Source organism: Prunus dulcis, chromosome 1, assembly GCF_902201215.1.
Source record: "Prunus dulcis chromosome 1, ALMONDv2, whole genome shotgun sequence".
In the NCBI taxonomy this organism is placed as follows: Eukaryota; Viridiplantae; Streptophyta; class Magnoliopsida; order Rosales; family Rosaceae; genus Prunus; species Prunus dulcis.
In genome coordinates, this window is record NC_047650.1 from 2,435,872 (window position 1) to 2,453,208 (window position 17,337).

The 17,337-nt window shown below is 35.5% G+C and overlaps 2 protein-coding genes across 3 annotated transcripts; both read left to right on the plus strand.

The window, feature by feature from the left end:
* Nucleotides 1-2,668: 2,668 nt before the first annotated feature.
* LOC117614275 (transcriptional regulator SUPERMAN) lies at nucleotides 2,669-4,204 on the plus strand. Of its 2 annotated transcripts, XM_034343027.1 has the most exons (3): nucleotides 2,669-2,828; nucleotides 2,951-3,069; nucleotides 3,194-4,204. In XM_034343027.1, exon 3 carries the CDS (start codon nucleotides 3,264-3,266, stop codon nucleotides 3,960-3,962), a length of 699 nt encoding a protein of 232 aa, XP_034198918.1. In that variant the 5' UTR covers nucleotides 2,669-2,828; nucleotides 2,951-3,069; nucleotides 3,194-3,263; the 3' UTR covers nucleotides 3,963-4,204. The 2 variants fall into 2 exon arrangements, with proteins under 2 accessions (XP_034198918.1, XP_034198919.1); XM_034343028.1 differs by having other exon boundaries at nucleotides 2,669-3,069; nucleotides 3,198-4,204.
* Nucleotides 4,205-9,060: 4,856 nt separating this feature from the next.
* Nucleotides 9,061-9,642, plus strand: LOC117615982 (transcriptional regulator SUPERMAN). The gene has a single exon (XM_034345178.1). The coding sequence runs from the start codon at nucleotides 9,061-9,063 to the stop codon at nucleotides 9,640-9,642; it is 582 nt and encodes a 193-aa protein (XP_034201069.1).
* Nucleotides 9,643-17,337: the final 7,695 nt, after the last annotated feature.

Genomic DNA, 17,337 nt, shown 5'->3' on the forward strand with positions numbered 1-17,337 from the left:
GGGAGCTTTGCACAAAGTTCCAATGTGGGACTTTGTGCAAGCCGTGGTGGTGGCGACACGTGTCCTGAAGATTAGGTTTGGCATTTGAGAGCTTCGGCAGGTGTCTGGCACCTCGGAAGTGTGTCTTCCTTCTGCATGGGAGAAGGCATGGTTGCCTTGGTGCTAGTCGCTTTGTGGCTGGGTCTGCTCGACCTCGGAAGTGTGTCTTCCTTCGGCATGGGAGAAGGCATGGTTGCCTTGGTGCTAGTCGCTTTGTGGCTGGGACTGCTCGATTCATTATGGTGTAAACAGCCTACATAAAACCAAATAACTCTTTTCTTTTCTTTCAATTTCAATTACTATATGTTTTTTGATTTTGTTTTTTCATATGAAACATAATTGCTAGGTCGATTTATCGTTTTCTGCAAGTCACATTCTTTACTTCGAAAAAGATAATCAGAATTGTTACTTTTGGTGTGGGTTAGAGTGACACAAGATAACAAAAAACACTTTTCCTTTTCTCTTTTTTCTCCTTTTTTTTTTTTAAAAGTTTTTTGGTTTTTGTGTTTTGCTAAAATAGTTTTGAAAAATGTTTTGTTGGATTAGAGAGGCACTATTGCTTCCTCAAAAACACTAACTGAATAATTTTCAAATTAACCAACCAATAAATGTAGAGTAATGTTACTCTTACCACATTCGCATATCACCTTATGTAAAAAATGATGTAGACAGTCACATCAATTAAAAAGTGTCAATAAATTACAAAAGAAAAGAAGATGTTAAATTCTCCAATAAGTTTTTATGTGAGGATTGGTTACATATTTCTAATCTCAATCCTTGAATTGCATGTATGTTGCATGTTAAATCTACCAACACATCTAATGAATGCAATTCAACGGTCGAAATTAGAAATATGTAACCAATCTTTAACTTAAAATCCTTATTGGAGAATCTCCCTGATTAATTAATTATCTTGTTAAGTTCCTATATATAATACAAGTTTTGAGTCTTTTGGCAGATAGAGAGTGTATGTGATGGGAGCTTTGTCTTTTTTTCTTTGTTTTTTTCTTTATTGAGACAAGAGAGACGGGTTCAAGGATTTCAAGTCTGATGAGACAGCAATCAATGGAAAACCCTAATGATTCTCACCAATTAGCATTATGGTGACTGACAGAAAATCAAGCCCAAAGAGGGCCTCTATATATAGTCCATGTTTCGTCTATTTTCTCAGTGCCCTAAATTCTGAAACATAAACATAGAAATATATCAACAACAGAAAATCACATTAATTCATGCTACACAAAGTTGTGATTGGCTGGTCCAAATATCAAGCAGCTGCAAAAACAAAAAAAACCATGAGTGGAGAAGACGGCACCAGAGTGCACTGCGGGTAAACCCTGCCACTCAGTCTCTAGAACCTTATAGCAATCACAAACCATATTTAGCATTCCATGGACTCGCTCAATTGGCCATTGGGTCTTTCACTAAATCTCATATCTTTGGTAGGATCTTTTGGCTATGTGGGTTCTCTGATAAAACTTTCACTCCTTTTTTGCCACAAAATGCAAAGGAGAAATTTGGGTACACTCAGATTTCTTTTCTTGTGAGGCATTGAGGGGTGTGTAAACCAATGCATTCTCTTAAATTTGATTGTATTTTAAACTGAAAAGAAAACAAATATCTGGCAACAACATGTAAAGCAGTTTAGCAACTCAACCAACCACTTGTCATCAGCCAACCATATAGCTAGCTAGCTCGTCCAAGTGCAACATGCGCATGTAAAACGAAAATTAACCAAGAGGACAGGAAAATTTCAAAAAGTCTTTTTTCCTATGTATTTTTTTCAAGAAGAAGATGATTTTGAGGTAACAAATCTTCTCTATAATAAAGTTCCTAACATTCTATTAGTAATGCTAAAGGGATGATCACATTTCCCAACCACGTATGTTAATCACATAGTGTAATTTAATTCATTACTATGACAAGCGAGTTGTTAATAGACACCATAACGTAATGTTATCAACTATATAATGTGTGGTTTTAGAAAATATGATCCTGTGTAAATGTGAAGAAGTTTACAAACATCAAAGAGTATTTCTTGTACTTCTCTTAAAAGAGAATACTAACCTCCATTTCTTTATGTTATAATTTGCCGAGATGATTAGGAGTAAACGCACCATGCATGATGCGTGCATGCAAATTATGGAAATCAAACCCAAGTATGAGTCCATAAATGACTAATGATGAATAACTGAGAAGAACCAAGAACATTCATATGCTTGTGAAATTAATGAGATCAGACTTTTACCCTCGTCCATTTCAACAAAAATTACTTGACTGGAAAAGGCATTTGGTTTTCTGGGAAATAGTGCATCTACCGAGCTTAATAATAAGGTGATTTGAGCTCATGATGATGATTAATTAATATTAATTTCAGAGTAATAAGTCTTTAGAGCTTGCTCGGTAATAAGTTAATTAATGTAGTATAAATAGTTGAGTCATTGAAGTTTCCCAGCTGCTGACCAATGAAATTGAGACATGTGGTGAAGCTGATCATGTACGAAGCCAATATATATGATAAAGTTAGATACAAATTAATAGCATCCACAAACACTGAGAGCTAGATTTGGCAAAAAGGTATAATCCTGGCAGACTTTGGTTCGACGTATAGTAAGTAGTGACCAAACATATGGTACACTTTCAGGGGTACCATCCAATCAGATTTTTCAGTCTTTCGTCTACAAATTTGATGGCTTTACAGAAGCTTTAATCTCTCTCTCTCTCTCTCTCTCTCTCTCTCTCTCTCTCTGACTCAAAGCCCAATACTCCATCATCACCATTTTTCTCAGGTCAGTCACCTCCCATTTATTCATTTTACTTTTCTTTTTCTTTTTTCAATCTATATAAATCTCTTTCTCTTTCCATGATTCCACAACTTTTGAGAGATTTCATTTTCTCCTCTATTTCAAAGCTTGGAGAGTCAGAAATTTATTTCTTGACATTTTCTTTCAACACGATCTTGGACTCTTCTCTAGACAATTGATCTACATATATTGGCTGGTCCGAATCTCTTCGTTCCTCCCCTCTGCTGTAAGTCCGTCATCACTTTCATTTCTAGTGATTAAAAACTTTTCAAATAACTGAGCTGATTTGAATTCAGCAGCAGTTTCTTGAGTTATTCAAACTTTAACTTGATATATATGATTTGTGCCAGCTAGCTAGACTTCTGTGTCTTGATCTTCTTGACCGTGTTAAGCCTGGCTGATAAATCAGAGCATACACGTATGGAGAAGAACAGGTTGAGCAACAACTTGAAAGACCATGGTAGAGCCATTAGAGATTCGAACAACAAAAGAATAATCCACTGCAGCCAAAGCTGTGAAGAAGACTACATCAATGGGTTCTCATGGCCTCCAAGGTCTTACACGTGTAGCTTCTGCAAAAGAGAGTTTAGATCTGCTCAGGCTTTGGGGGGCCATATGAATGTTCACAGGAAAGACCGAGCCAGGCTAAAAAACTCACCCCCAATAGATGCTCAGTACACTAGTACCATTTTTAACCTTAACCTTAACCTTAAACCTAACCCTAACCCTAATTTCTTATCAACATCATCACCATCATCATCCTCCTCTTTGGTATCGCCATTTAGTAGCTCATTATCACTACCCTCTTTGATATCACCTCCTCTTCCTCCTCATCCACCACCTATATTTTCGGTACCATCTAGCGAAAATATGAAATGGGTTGTGGGAGGCACCCTTTTTAATCATCCTTTAAACCTCAAAGCTTCGGATTTAAGTAGTAAATTGAAGGGTGCAAAATCTTTGTGTGGGGTTGGACAAGAAGATCAAGATGGGTGCATAAAGACTTTGAAGAAGGCAGCCGATCCTCGTCAAATTCTTAGGTTGGATTTGGAGATTGGTATGTTTGGTGACACAAATAAGGAGGACTTGGATTTGGAACTTCGGTTAGGATACTCCTAGCTTTCGCTAGCTAGCTAGTGATGAACATTTTCAAGCATCCTTTTAGTTAAGAAGGTATGTTCACTTGGTTTAGATCAACTTATGAAGAGGCAAAAGAAATGTTAATGTTGGATGAGATGCTTCAATGTAAGAGAATATTAGTTAAATTAGTTGTCTTAATGGTCGTTGTTAAACTGCGTTTTCCCACAACATATATATTTGGCATGTAATCCTCTATTGTAAGCATATTATTTCATCGATCATTTCATGAGGACTTAACAAAACTGAATATATTTTTTATTTCTTGCTTCCCAGCTCGGGGAAAATCAGCTGGCCAGTCACATTAATTATAGAAGTTTGTAGTTTGATGCATGACTGAGTTATGAAGTTTGACTGATGTCTTCTCTTTTTTCCATTTAGAAAGGGAAGGGGCAGAGAGAGAGAGAGAGAGTCCAGGAATCTCACCTTCTTTTTCTTTTCTTCCCTTTTTTTTTTTTTCTGATGTTTTCTAGTTATATTCGTTGTTGGTTTGTGGAACTTGTTAGGTTAACTGTAACTTAACAAATTAACAACACGAAGTACAGTTGGTTTAATTGTAAGAGAAAGTAAATGGCTCAGGAGAAAGCTTTATGTTGGGATTATTATTCTACTCATAATGCTCTAATAATTATAATTATTAAAAGAAAACCAACATAGTTCTTCTTATTAAGTACTCTTTGAAGGATGTAATAAAAAAAGCATATGTGGTTTTCATATCCGGCCTCGGTCGCTTACAAGCTATCTAACCATTGAAACATTCCACACCAGTTACCTCAGAGAGAGAGAGAGAGAGAGAGATTAATAATAATACACAATAGAACCCATCATCTAATTTGTCTCCAAATAATCTATTCCATGCAACGAAAGGTTGTATGAGTTGGGAAGTTTACATATGCATGCATGATGATTCATGTAATATTATATAAAATTTTCTGGGAAGTTTTCAATCTTGGGTTGTCAATGTAATTTTCTTTTTCTTTAAGAGAAAAACAAAAGGGGTGATGATAGCTAACAGTATAGAAAGCCAAAAACAAGAAAAAAAATGAAAATGAAAAAGTGGCATGGGAATTAAAACATGGTAGCGAAGCGATCTCTATCATATATTGAAATTGATGTCTTGGATTGCATAAATACAAAAGACTTGCAATGTCAATGGAAATTTATGCGGTGTGGTGTGGTGGGTCATTTGGTGCTTTTCCCAAAACCTGATGGATTGCATGTTCCCGACAATGTCAGGGCGTCAAATGGTATGATGGCTTTTCCCTTACATGGAATGAAATTTTTTGGTCAGTTCAAACTATTGTAGCGAGCTGAGACACCCCAAACTCTTAGCCAAACATAGCACTCATCAAACAGGAACAATGGGGCCGCTGGCATGATGCGAGTGGTGCCACCATATAGGGTAGAGCTCCTGAAATATTGTATGTGTTAATATTATATAAATTGTATATATATTTTAGTGTGCAGCATATCGACACATAAATATATTTGGTGGAGCTGATTTCTAGCGCATGTCTCTTTGTACAAGGATAGGTTTGAGTCTCAATGATGTCAATCTATTTGTAATTTTATTCTTTTTAGTGTTTCTGGAAGTCTAGAATGATTAAAAGTTCTTTTTGACAACCAAAAGAGTTTCTGACTGTGTTGTGCATAAAATTTTGAAAGTTCTTATGAGTTTCAACAAAAATTTCAATCTCCTTCTGATAAAAGCGCTTATTAACATAATCAATTTCTATAAAAACAGCCCTGACTATTTTCAGATATATTTTGTGGTTTTTAAGTATTGGAACCAAATTTACTTCTCTCTTTATGCTCAATCCTAGATGGTTGGTTGACAAAGGAATATTGGTCACATTGAGTGCCCTACCTAATAATAACTCTGAGGTCCAAGTGAATGGAAGATAACTGAAGAAGAGAGAGAGCACATGCCCATTCTCATTTGTATTTTCATTACATGCTGTGCTCAGTTTAAAGTCACTCAGCCACAAGTATGTGAACATCACGTCATGTTGTTATCATTCTATGAATTGAAGCTCAAGCTCTCTAAAGTTAATAGACTTTGCTTGCCTAAGAAGAACCCGACCCGATTAATTGGGCCCAAAGTACAAAATTTGCAGTCCCAAATTCTCTAGGCCTTGCAGTGTACAGCCTTGGCCCATCACAATGAAACTGCTATAATGAGGGGGTTATGGTGGGGAGTTATGGGTGATGGGCTGTGGGAGGAAGGGCATGTACAAATATCAAACATTGAGAAAGGAAAGAAGCTAAACCTTTGACATGATATTGTTGTTTTCTTCGTTTTGTTTGTTATCACATTAAGAAGTTTGCGTCTATGGACAGTTTTCGTATCAAACTTATCTTAATCACTTGTTTTTTATTTTAATTTCTTCTTATGAGTCTTTGAAAACTTGGTTTCAATTTCAAACTCTCATAACAGTCGACTTTTAATTAACTCACTCTGTCCTTTTTTATAGGGTCACATGACAAAGACCTAATATCACTAAGATTCTATGTATTAAAAAATATATATATATATATGTGCAAGAGAAAAAGAGTAACGAGTTATACTAAATTAGGATCAAGGAGAGAGTAGGGAAGTAGCTTAACCCTAACTAGCAAATTATTGCATGCCATAATTTAAATAAAACCAACCACAAAGGAAAATAAGGGAAAATAATTTAGACTTAGAGGGGCCCTTCACATGTATAGTATAGCATAACGAAAGTACAGAGAAAGAAATGGAGACCAATAGGATTATGAAGAAGCGGCAAAGGTGGCTGTTTTTAGTGAAAGTGAAGAGAGATAGATGGCCATGGTGTGATGGCATAAAGGAATTAAGGCATAGTCAGCCACATCAACATCTTAATTTTCCTTATGGAATACACGGTAATAACATCCAGACGTAAATTCAGACATCCGTATAAGATAATTTATATATACGATCACATTCATGAAGTATGCATATAACAAGAAATTGTGGTTTTGGTTTTGTTTAAGAAAAGAAATTTATATAACAAGAACAAGTTCATAAATATTGCAATAGGAAAATCCAAATGTGTGGACATTTCTACAAGAATTCATTGGATTGTTTACATAGAGGCCCCGTACTTAGGCCCAAATATTTTGGCCCCCTTCTATGACTGGCCCAACCTAATTTTCCGTTTCTTTTGCGTTGTGTGTCCGTTTCTTTCTTTCCTCACCCCAATCATTTTCAACAAATCTCACTTACAAATTTGTCTCCTTTTGTTTTGAATCACATCAAGTCTCAAACTCAGTAACCAACTAGCATTTAATCTACGGGTAGGTCTTCCAACCATAGGCTGAATTCCCGGGACCAAGCAAAAAAGGCAAGACAGAGTAGAGGCACACACAATAAGCATGTGCCGCTTATGTTGAGCGATTGGGCGAAAATATGAACGTGTTTTTAAATTGCTAAAAAGATAACAACAAGGATTAAAGTGAAAATTCAAACACATTATAGGGACCAAAAGTGAAACTTAACTCTAAATCGTTGGTTGAGCCATGATATTGAAGCCAAGTTTTTGAACCTACCATACATTGATTGGAAATTCCAATTCCAGGAAGAAACAGACATAATTTGGATCGTATCTGCAAAACCCACTTCACATATTTTATTTTATAATGGCTAATCAGAATTGAATTGGCAGTGCAAGCACTAAACATACAGCACTCACGTTGCTGTCACTGACGCCCTCTTAATCTTCCATTTGTCCAAGATTTGTTTGCATGTAATCAATTATTATTATTATTAATTATTATAATTGCACATTTAATTTGATGATGATGATGAATAATTATTTGGACTTGGAGGGTTAATTATAAAAGAAGAAGGAAGAAAGTAGCCGTCTCTGTGGTCTTAGCAGTAAGCACTGATGATATCATTTTAGAGACATGGTCAAAAGGTAAAATGCCATCAGATGCCGCAGCAGGACGTGTTTTAATTTGGCCGTCTCCGATACAAAAAAGCACCAGCTAATAACTGCTACTACACACACAACTAGACAAATGGTGTGGTGGAGATTTTCCAATTTTTTAATTATTAGGGTTACTATCTATTTATTCCTTTTGAACTGCTCCCCCCAATTCCCAATTCCCACTTCTCATTATCATCATCATCATCTCCTAATTATAATTTATACCTAATTGAGTACTATAGCTAGTTGTTTAGTTGGATCTTAATTAGCTTGGTTCAATTCAATGAATGGATAATCAAACATGAAAAGTGTTATCCACACTCTCAGTTTGTCGTCTTGCGTTTTTTCTGTGAGTCCTTTAACATGATAAAGTGTACAAGTTAACGTGAAGGCACCCTTACAATTATAATTAGAGTTCGACTTTCGTGATCCCCTTTTCTTCAATCAACAATGACCATAGATGGGGTTAATTTGCTCACTCTAGGTAGTCTTGGAGACCAAGCAAGCTGACAAATGAACCACATAATCTCTTTCCAATAATCAATGAGTCACAAGAGGGTAAGAAAACGGGTTGACGTTTAATCTAAATATAGGATGTAATTAAATAAGAGAGAAACCTTATTACTTGAAGGCGTGATATAGCATCTGGAAAAAAAATTAAGTTGTACGGCAGCTGCTGTTAATAGTAGTAGCCATATTACTCGTATTGCAGTATGCTGCAGCAAAACCCCATTCACACATGTAGAGTAGAGATGATGACAAATAACAACTGGAAACAAAACCAAAATTAGCGGCAGAAAGAACTTAATGGTAAGAATACAAAAAACTAAATAAATAACGTAATTAAAATGGAACCATTTTCATAGCCGGCTCATGAAAAAGTCTTCCCACAAATGCCAAAATTGTGTTCCCCTTAATTTAAAGCCACAATATATATATATATATATAGCAAATGCCAATGTGTCTTGTAGTTTGCATCCATCACACTTCCATTAATTTCCTATCTGCATATATAATACCTCAACCCAACCCTCTTTCTCTCAGTTCATCTTGTGTCCCAACTGTGTGTGAGAGATTCTTTGGCTTTGTGATTCCAAGTGAAGAAAATTAGGAATCTTGGTTTGAAAATAACAAGGGTTTTCGACATGGAATCTTGGAGACCAAGAAGCCCAGAGACTAGTTTATCAAGTGATGAGGATCAAGTCAAAGATCATGATCAAGATTCGGGTTCTACTACGGCGAAACGAAGCTACGAATGCACATTTTGCAAGAGGGGTTTCACCAACGCTCAAGCCCTGGGAGGTCACATGAATATCCACAGGAAAGACAGAGCCAAAGCAAAGCAACTCGTCTCAGGTACTTCATCACTAAATTCAAACCACTACTCAAATGAGGATCAATACTCCTCTTTGAGTACATATCATCATCAACAATTTAGTACTGCACCAATTTCAAGCCAGGCGGGTTCAGGGTACTATCCGGTTGTGGATCAGAGGAATTACCAGATGTATTTTCAGCCATCTGGGTCCAGCCCTAGAATCCCATATGGTTATGACCATGATGATTCAATTGGGTCAAGGCATCAGTCTTTGGGTGTGAACCAAGAACTCTGGGGTGCAAATTTGAGCTTGCAGTTCAGCCCCAACCATTTGGAAGATGATGAGTACAGAAGGGGACTGAGGAGTAATGATGAGGTGGATTTGGAGCTTCGACTTGGGCATGGATAATTTGTAAGGGTACACTTTAATTGACCTAGGGATATATGACTACTACCAAGGAAACACATGGTAGAGAGATTAGTGAAGATTACTCCATCAGAACTATTTTCTTAAGCACAAAAGGTATTTAAGAAGTGCACTGTAAAAATTTATATGTATTTTCCTTAATTTGTCTAGGTTTGGTTATATATATGTATGTAGGTCTCCATTTCAAAACAATTAAGGAGAAGAAAAGAAGGATAGATATCGATTTCCTCGGTACGAATTAATTTGTTAATTAATGAAGTATTAGTGCAATATCTATAGCTTATTAACAATATAGCATGCATATATATTTCTGTTCTTCACTTACAGATTAAGTTTACAAAGTTTTTCACTTGGCTGTCCTTTTGATATGACATACATCTTTCAAAATTCTTGGTATTTACAGAAATCTTGTAGCACGCACACACATCTCCTTTTTCTTGTAAGAATAAAGCCACAGATCATCAGATTACCAATAAATATATATATGTCTTTGTGCAAGTTTTTCATGGCATTATATTAGCAGTCATGACATAATTAAAAGGAAGGTCTGCACTTTTCTTACAGTCCCATAATAAACATGGAAAAGGTCAACGCCTTCTCTGACTCTTTGAGTCTTTGAGTTCTACTACATGTGAGCTTTTGCAGAAATGTCCATGGGAAGCCTACATGTAATGACAAAAGATCAACGAATTAGGGTCATAATTAAAATTGAACAACTCATTATGGACCTTTAATTACAGCCACCAGAAAAGGGGAACGTCTATATCTCAAAGAATCAACCTTTACTTAATTTCTGTACCGTACTGTGGTATACATATCTCCCTCATTCATTTTCTGTAAACTCTTTTACGGACAATACCTAGCTATAGCATGCATGTGCCTCCACTTCATCCTAGCTCTCAACAAGCTTCATTAATATTCTTCCTTCCAAGCAAAAGCGGAGGTAGAGTTTGATGTTTGGGGGGCCACAAGCTTTAAACTATGAAATTTTTTCTGCAATTGATATATAATTATTAATTACTATACTCTCTAATAGTAAAAGGAGGTGAGAAGATGGAGGGGGCCAAGGCCACTTCAGGCGCCTATGAATAGCTCGGTGCCTGCTTCGAAGAAAGGTTGTGTGCTATAAAGTATATACTATAACAAAATTACATTTTATACTAAGCATATAAAATTAAGTAGCTAGTGCTCTACTCTAACATTTTTGTTGTTGTTAACCTTTTAATCATCTTTTTGTCTCTGCTTCTTCATTGCCAACTTTCTATTTTTGACATATACAAGCAAGAGAGAGAGAGAGAGAGAGAGAGAGAGAGAGAGAGGCTATCATTACTTGCACTAGTAGAGTTAGTAGCTAATTATAATTTTATCACTCTCATGAGGATGTAGCAGATAATAGCTACACTAAAAAAGAATGGTAAATCACAATTTGCATGCATGATGAACCATAATAATTAAGCTTCACTTTCATGTGTCGAAATCACACTTTATGTTCCAATCTATCTTATTAATGTCTCACTCTGTGTATGCGACTCTAAGAGGAAGAGACATGTGTATGTGTTTGGTACATATTAGTAAAATCAAGAAAGCAGGCTCTAGAGAGTTAGGGCACTTTCCAAATATATACATCATTTGGGGCCTATTGCTAATATAAAAAAATACGTCATTAGAAGCACACAGGTTAAAGAAACCACAACCAATACTTTGTCTTCATTCTCAAAGAACCCTAATTGAGCTCACAATTACAGATGACATATAATATATATAGTTTCTTTTTATTTGCCAGCCTAAAAAATGTGTATGCCCCTATAACATATATATTAAGATACAATATGCCAAAATGCTCCCGTTGCATATCGGCAAGTCTAATTATATGTATCACGTCTAACACATAGTTTAGAGGAAGAACACCCCGGTCCGGCGGGCATAAATCAACATTTTCAGTCCTAACCCTACTCAATCGGTCACATATTAGGTATGTAATGGGAAAAGTCTGCTGTTAAAGATGGTGTTTATAAATTAATGTTATAGACTCAGTGATTTGCTGCATTTTCTCAAAAGGCCGAATTGAAACTAAAACTTTTGTTGGGCTCAAATCAATACCATACGATGGCCAAGTTTTATGATTTAAGGCTTGGCCTACTGTGGCCCAACCATATACTCTAATGTATGTTTTAAGGATTGGCCCAACCAATTTATTTAGGTTTATACCTTTTTTTTTTTTTTTTTTGATGATATTTAGGTTTATACCTTATACAAACAAAACAAGAACAAGAATGTCCCAGCTTTGACTCTTTCCATAATTCAACATGATGAGAGGATGGGTCTGTCTGCAGCACTGTAATCAGGTCCTCATTTGAGCCAACTTGACTTCTTCAATGGCTCCCCCTTGCCTTGTGCGAAAAAAAGAATTAAAGGATGAACTTTCAATGAGCCTAGATTGAAGTTTCTGTCACATTCAGGTCAGGACAATACGTCAATAAAACATAAAGTTGCATTTCTTTTCTTTTATGTGAGCTATACAATCATCAGACTAATAGTCCTAAAGCACCAAAAATACAAAGACTGAGAAACAGGGGAAGAGAGAGGAGAAGAGTGAAGACGGCAAACCGAAGAAGAGGCGTGCTCGCTCTTGGCAAGAGAAGAGCGAAGAGTTGTTCTCCCTCTCTGTAGGAGAAGACTCGGATTCAAACCCACGTATGGGCTTGGATTTCAAAGTCCCAATTATTTGGGGCTTGGATTTCAAAGTCCCAATTATTTGGGACTTGGATTCAATGCCCATATCCAGTCTTAGACACATTTAAGCCCACTAAATAATGATTAGAACTCATATCCATTTTAATTAGATATATCCGATCTAGTCTAACTCACCAAACAGGGCCTTATAAAATTAGAATATTTATTCACAATAGATGGAGACTCCCAACTCATTATATTTTGTAATAGGATAAGTCTCTTGACAAAAAAGATCTCCAAGACATGGCCGAAAACGTTAGACGTATTAAGTAGAACAACGAAAGTTATCAAATGAAAGTGACGAGCAAAATATGATGAAACCAACACTAGTACTAGAAGATGTATAATTAGAAAAAGGCTTAGAGTAGGTGCAGAATTAGCCTAAAACCAAAGGAACATTGCTAAAAACTCAATAACTAGCCATAGATATGTATGGAGCTCTTTATTTGTAACACATGGGATGTTGTATGAGCATGTGCATTGTGCATAGACCCCTCCACCAAAAAGCACCAGCTTCCTTAAACATGTACCATCGAGCTACAAGTGCACATGGGAATGCAAGAAAAAGAAAGTGATCTTGTGCCATCTTGACTTTTCCCAACCCAATTATGCCTTATGTCCCCATAATATTAAGCATTTTGCCATCCCCATGACTTTGATACATGCTTTCCCAAGTTTCTCTATATTCTCAAGTTTTCAAATACCACAACGTTATTGTCCTTTATCTGATTCTCATCTCAATACATGAACAAGGATCCAGTTCTTTTTTCTTTTGGCTGGATACAAAAAAGTATGCAATGCCATAATGTGCCATGAGGCATTGACTCACTGTCCAAGGTTTGCCAACATCCATTTCAAGTGATCAAACTGTCATTCTGATAATTTTGAACATCTGAATGTGAATGTGCCACTATTAATACTGCAAAGAGCATAATAGATTGAATGAATGACGTATTAACATACGTGTATATAAATTCTGTTTCTCTCTATCCCTTGCTCCAAATTACTTATGAAAGACGTAAAGAGAAAAACTGGTAATTTAATATTTATCTTGTGCATTCATTTTCCAGCTGACTTCTCATAAGCAGACATGGTGGGGGGGGAACACAAAGCCTATTGGATTCATCAAAGTTCATAATGATGGTTGGGTTTAAACCGTGGTTTAATTGAAAACCGAATCCATCCATGAGGCAAGTCAAAAACAATGGGAGGGTGGATTTGAAGTCCCTAGTGCATTGAAAGAGACAGATAACTTACAGCGAGTAGTCCTGTCCGGTGAGAAAATGATACTCCAAAATGGAAAGATGTATGGAACGAAACCATGTGTCCATTAATTCTCTCTCTCAATCATATCAGTTTTGGGGTAATAATATTTGGTTTGAGCAGGTAAGCACCAGCTATCACTTTAGATTACATGATTAGTGAATACCAATCCAGTATCAACAATGAAAATCATTGAAACTCCAAAAGTTTCATGTACCGCAATATGTAACGCTGCTTTAAATTCTCTATTACATCAGTTATTATAAGATAGGCTGGGAATATAATACAATGGGGACAACTAATTATTACTTTGTGTGGTTCACGCAACATTCAAATCATTGTCAATCTCCAAACTTAGAAATTTACCGGTCACTATTCTCATACAAATGCAATGGTGGTTTCGTTTCGGCTTTATAATTTCTTGGTAGGGGCAAATCCCTTTCCTTATATGATTAGACAAGGCGTCAAATTCTTCCATTCATGTCATGGTCCAAGTTTTATTCCCCATCCCAGTGCAATGTACCACTCAACTAATATTTTTCCCAAAAGCATGCATCTATTCTATACATAGTTCTAAATCATAGCTCTTCATTTTTTTTCTTTCTAACATATGACTTATTAAGACTGAATGAGTTTTATTTTTATTTTTATAAAGTAATATTTTCAACTAATCTAATATACGGGAAGGGGGATCGAATTTGAGTACAAATGAGTGGACACATTGCCATAACCAACTAACCGAACATATGTTTGCAACAATAAAAATCTATGTAAGTACTCAAGGATATTTTTTTTAAACATAAATCCAATATTTTCCATCAGATTTATCTTTTGTCCTTTTCCACTTGGAGCCATTGCGTAATTTTTTGATCTACTGCTTTTGCTACTATCACTAAAGTTTGAATTTATACGTTTTTATTTGGCCTGTAAAAAGTGGTTAGATGTTGAGGTTTTTCGAACTAGTCTTTAGCTCCATTCGATTGGATTTGAGGACAAATACTTATGCTAATTAGTCAATCTAAATTTAAAATTACATGCTATCTGCTCTCGGATGAATATAAATTCACTCTCAAAACCGTAATCAATCATGCTTTTTGTTGTTTTGAGTGTTCAACTTAAGCTAACAATTCAATTTAGTAAGGTTTTCGAAAGCTTATAACTCTAGTTGTAAAATACTTACCAATCCCACACGTATATATGTCATAATTCGACTTTTGCTTTCAAGGGTAGAGCCACGCATAGGCGAGAGGTGGTTGTGGCTTCCCCCAATTCTCAGGAACTCCATTAAAATTTTTATATAAAACTTAAAATTTGTATGTATTTTCGTATCTTTTTCAGCTATTGACCCCCCTAATATAGACTCTAGCTCCGCCATTGTTTACTTTAGTTGTTTTATATTTTTTAATAAAAGAAATAAGAATTTAAAGATTAAGTAAATCATTAATCTTGAATCAAAAGCGTGCAACACATATAGGCGGGCAAACTAGTTAAAGACAAAAAGGCAAGCTACATATTCAACACAAAACAAAATAGCTATAGGTCCAACCCAAAGAAAAGAAAGGCTCTATGGGAACTCAGAAACCCGCCCAAAGTGTGGCATGTGAATTGTGATATCCCACCAATTAATTAATGCCTAATGGTAGAGAGATTGGGGTGCTTAATTAAATGCATAAACACTCTGTTAAATACGTCTTAATTAACAAATTAATAAGTTACACGTAATTCAACGCAAAATGGAGTGGAAAGAGTGATATATAATATGTATTATTCTTTTCCAAATATAGAAAAAAAGGATCTAGATGGCGCAATCACTCTCCTCGTGCGTCCTCATTCTTTTTCTCTCTCTACCCCCAAACGGACGGAGTTCACGGCCGGGCTGTACAAGTTACAATCACCATATGTATCTCATTTGCTTTGCGATTCCCGCGACTGCAATTTGCAATCCCAAGTTGGCGCGTCAAGTGTGCGAGTCTTTCATCATCAGCAATCAGCATGTGCCTCACGTTTCAAACGTTGTCCAAATTTGTGGATGCTTCAATTTATTTCTCCTTTCTTCTTGCTCCTCCCAAACAAGAGAACTACCTTACTTTACAGCTGCCTGCCTGCTTGGTCTGTGACTCTGTGTTGTTATTTCTTTGTTTGTGTTTTGGATAAACAATGGGAACACCAAACACATTTTCTCCTTTTGAAATATACTTTATTACAAAACTCCAATTCAGGACCTCCTTCATTGCAAGAGCTTCTTATGATGGAAATGACATGAGCTTATGATGAAAACTCCAATTCCGTCCTCAGTAAAACCGACTTGATTTCATGGCCGCCCGAGTAGTTTTAGTATCACAAATTCGGTCTTTAGAGATATAGTTTTTGAAATATCATTAATGAGATTAAATGAGTTCTGAATAGGTTAGGTCCACGGAATTAAGTAAGTAGGGATTGTGTCTTCCTAGGGTGAAAGACCCCAATTTTGATTAGAGTCCATTTTTGTGAGGTGTATTCGATTATCATAATTTGAGGTGGTTGCCGAAATCGATAATTAGAGCTCATAAATACAATGTTGGGCTAACTAAGAAAATGAATTTGATGAACCTTTTATCTTCCAATAAAAAATAGCTTCACTTTGTATATTAGGTACTCTTTAGTGGTTTTAATTACTAGTAGTACTATACAAGTTCTTCAAATCTTGTTCTTTGAAAATGTGAATGTTTTGACTTGAATGTATACGATATGTATTTTTGCCTTTTATGTTTTGTCAGAATCTTGGTTATAATGAATAATTTTCTTATACCTATATGAAGCTTATGAAACTCACCCTATTTTATCATTTTATGACATGAGCAAAGTGATAAAATGAGTAATATCCTCGCGCTATCATGAGATCCGAGTCTTGTTTGGTTTTTCCAACTATTGTGTGGTGTTTTCATGTAATGTTTGGTATAGCTTATTTAAGGCTATGGTGTAAATATGAGATGGTATGGCACATCTAGAGGTGGATGATTTTTTGGTATAATAAGTCTCATTGTAAATATGTATACATATATATATATTTATTTATTTATACCAGGGATATTGGGGAGGGATGAATCGAATCTAGAACCTATGATGCAGGAGTAAATACTCTTAACCACTTGAGTTACTAAATATGTATATATTTAGTTTTACTAATCATATTTCTTATATATGGGATTTAAAAAGTAATTTTAGGGGTTAATTTTGATTTTTTTTTTCATACTCACTTTTAAAAATAAATATTGATGTCATAAAAATATACCAATTCTAAAATCGAATTATAATAAACATTTTAGTTGCAAGAGACTTGTAGATCAAGTGGTTAAAAACATTTACTTCTACACCTAACGTCCTAAGTTCAATACCCCTTCCCGCAATATCACTTGTTTAACCAACATTGGTATTTTGTAATGTTTTATTCATTAAATTTGGACATCTTGAAATAATTAAGTAATAGTATTTAGGGTAAACATCCAAAGCAGGTAGCATAACAACAAATATAACATCGATTGTTTCTATTGCATTATGTTCTTCCCCCCTTGCACGAATGTGACCTCTATGTTTTCCTATTATTTAATTAGTTTGGAAGTTGCTAACTCTTATTGTGTAAGTCAGGTACCTATAATATAAAACTCCTTTGTTTATTCAAAAGAATTATTTGTTTGTAAAGAA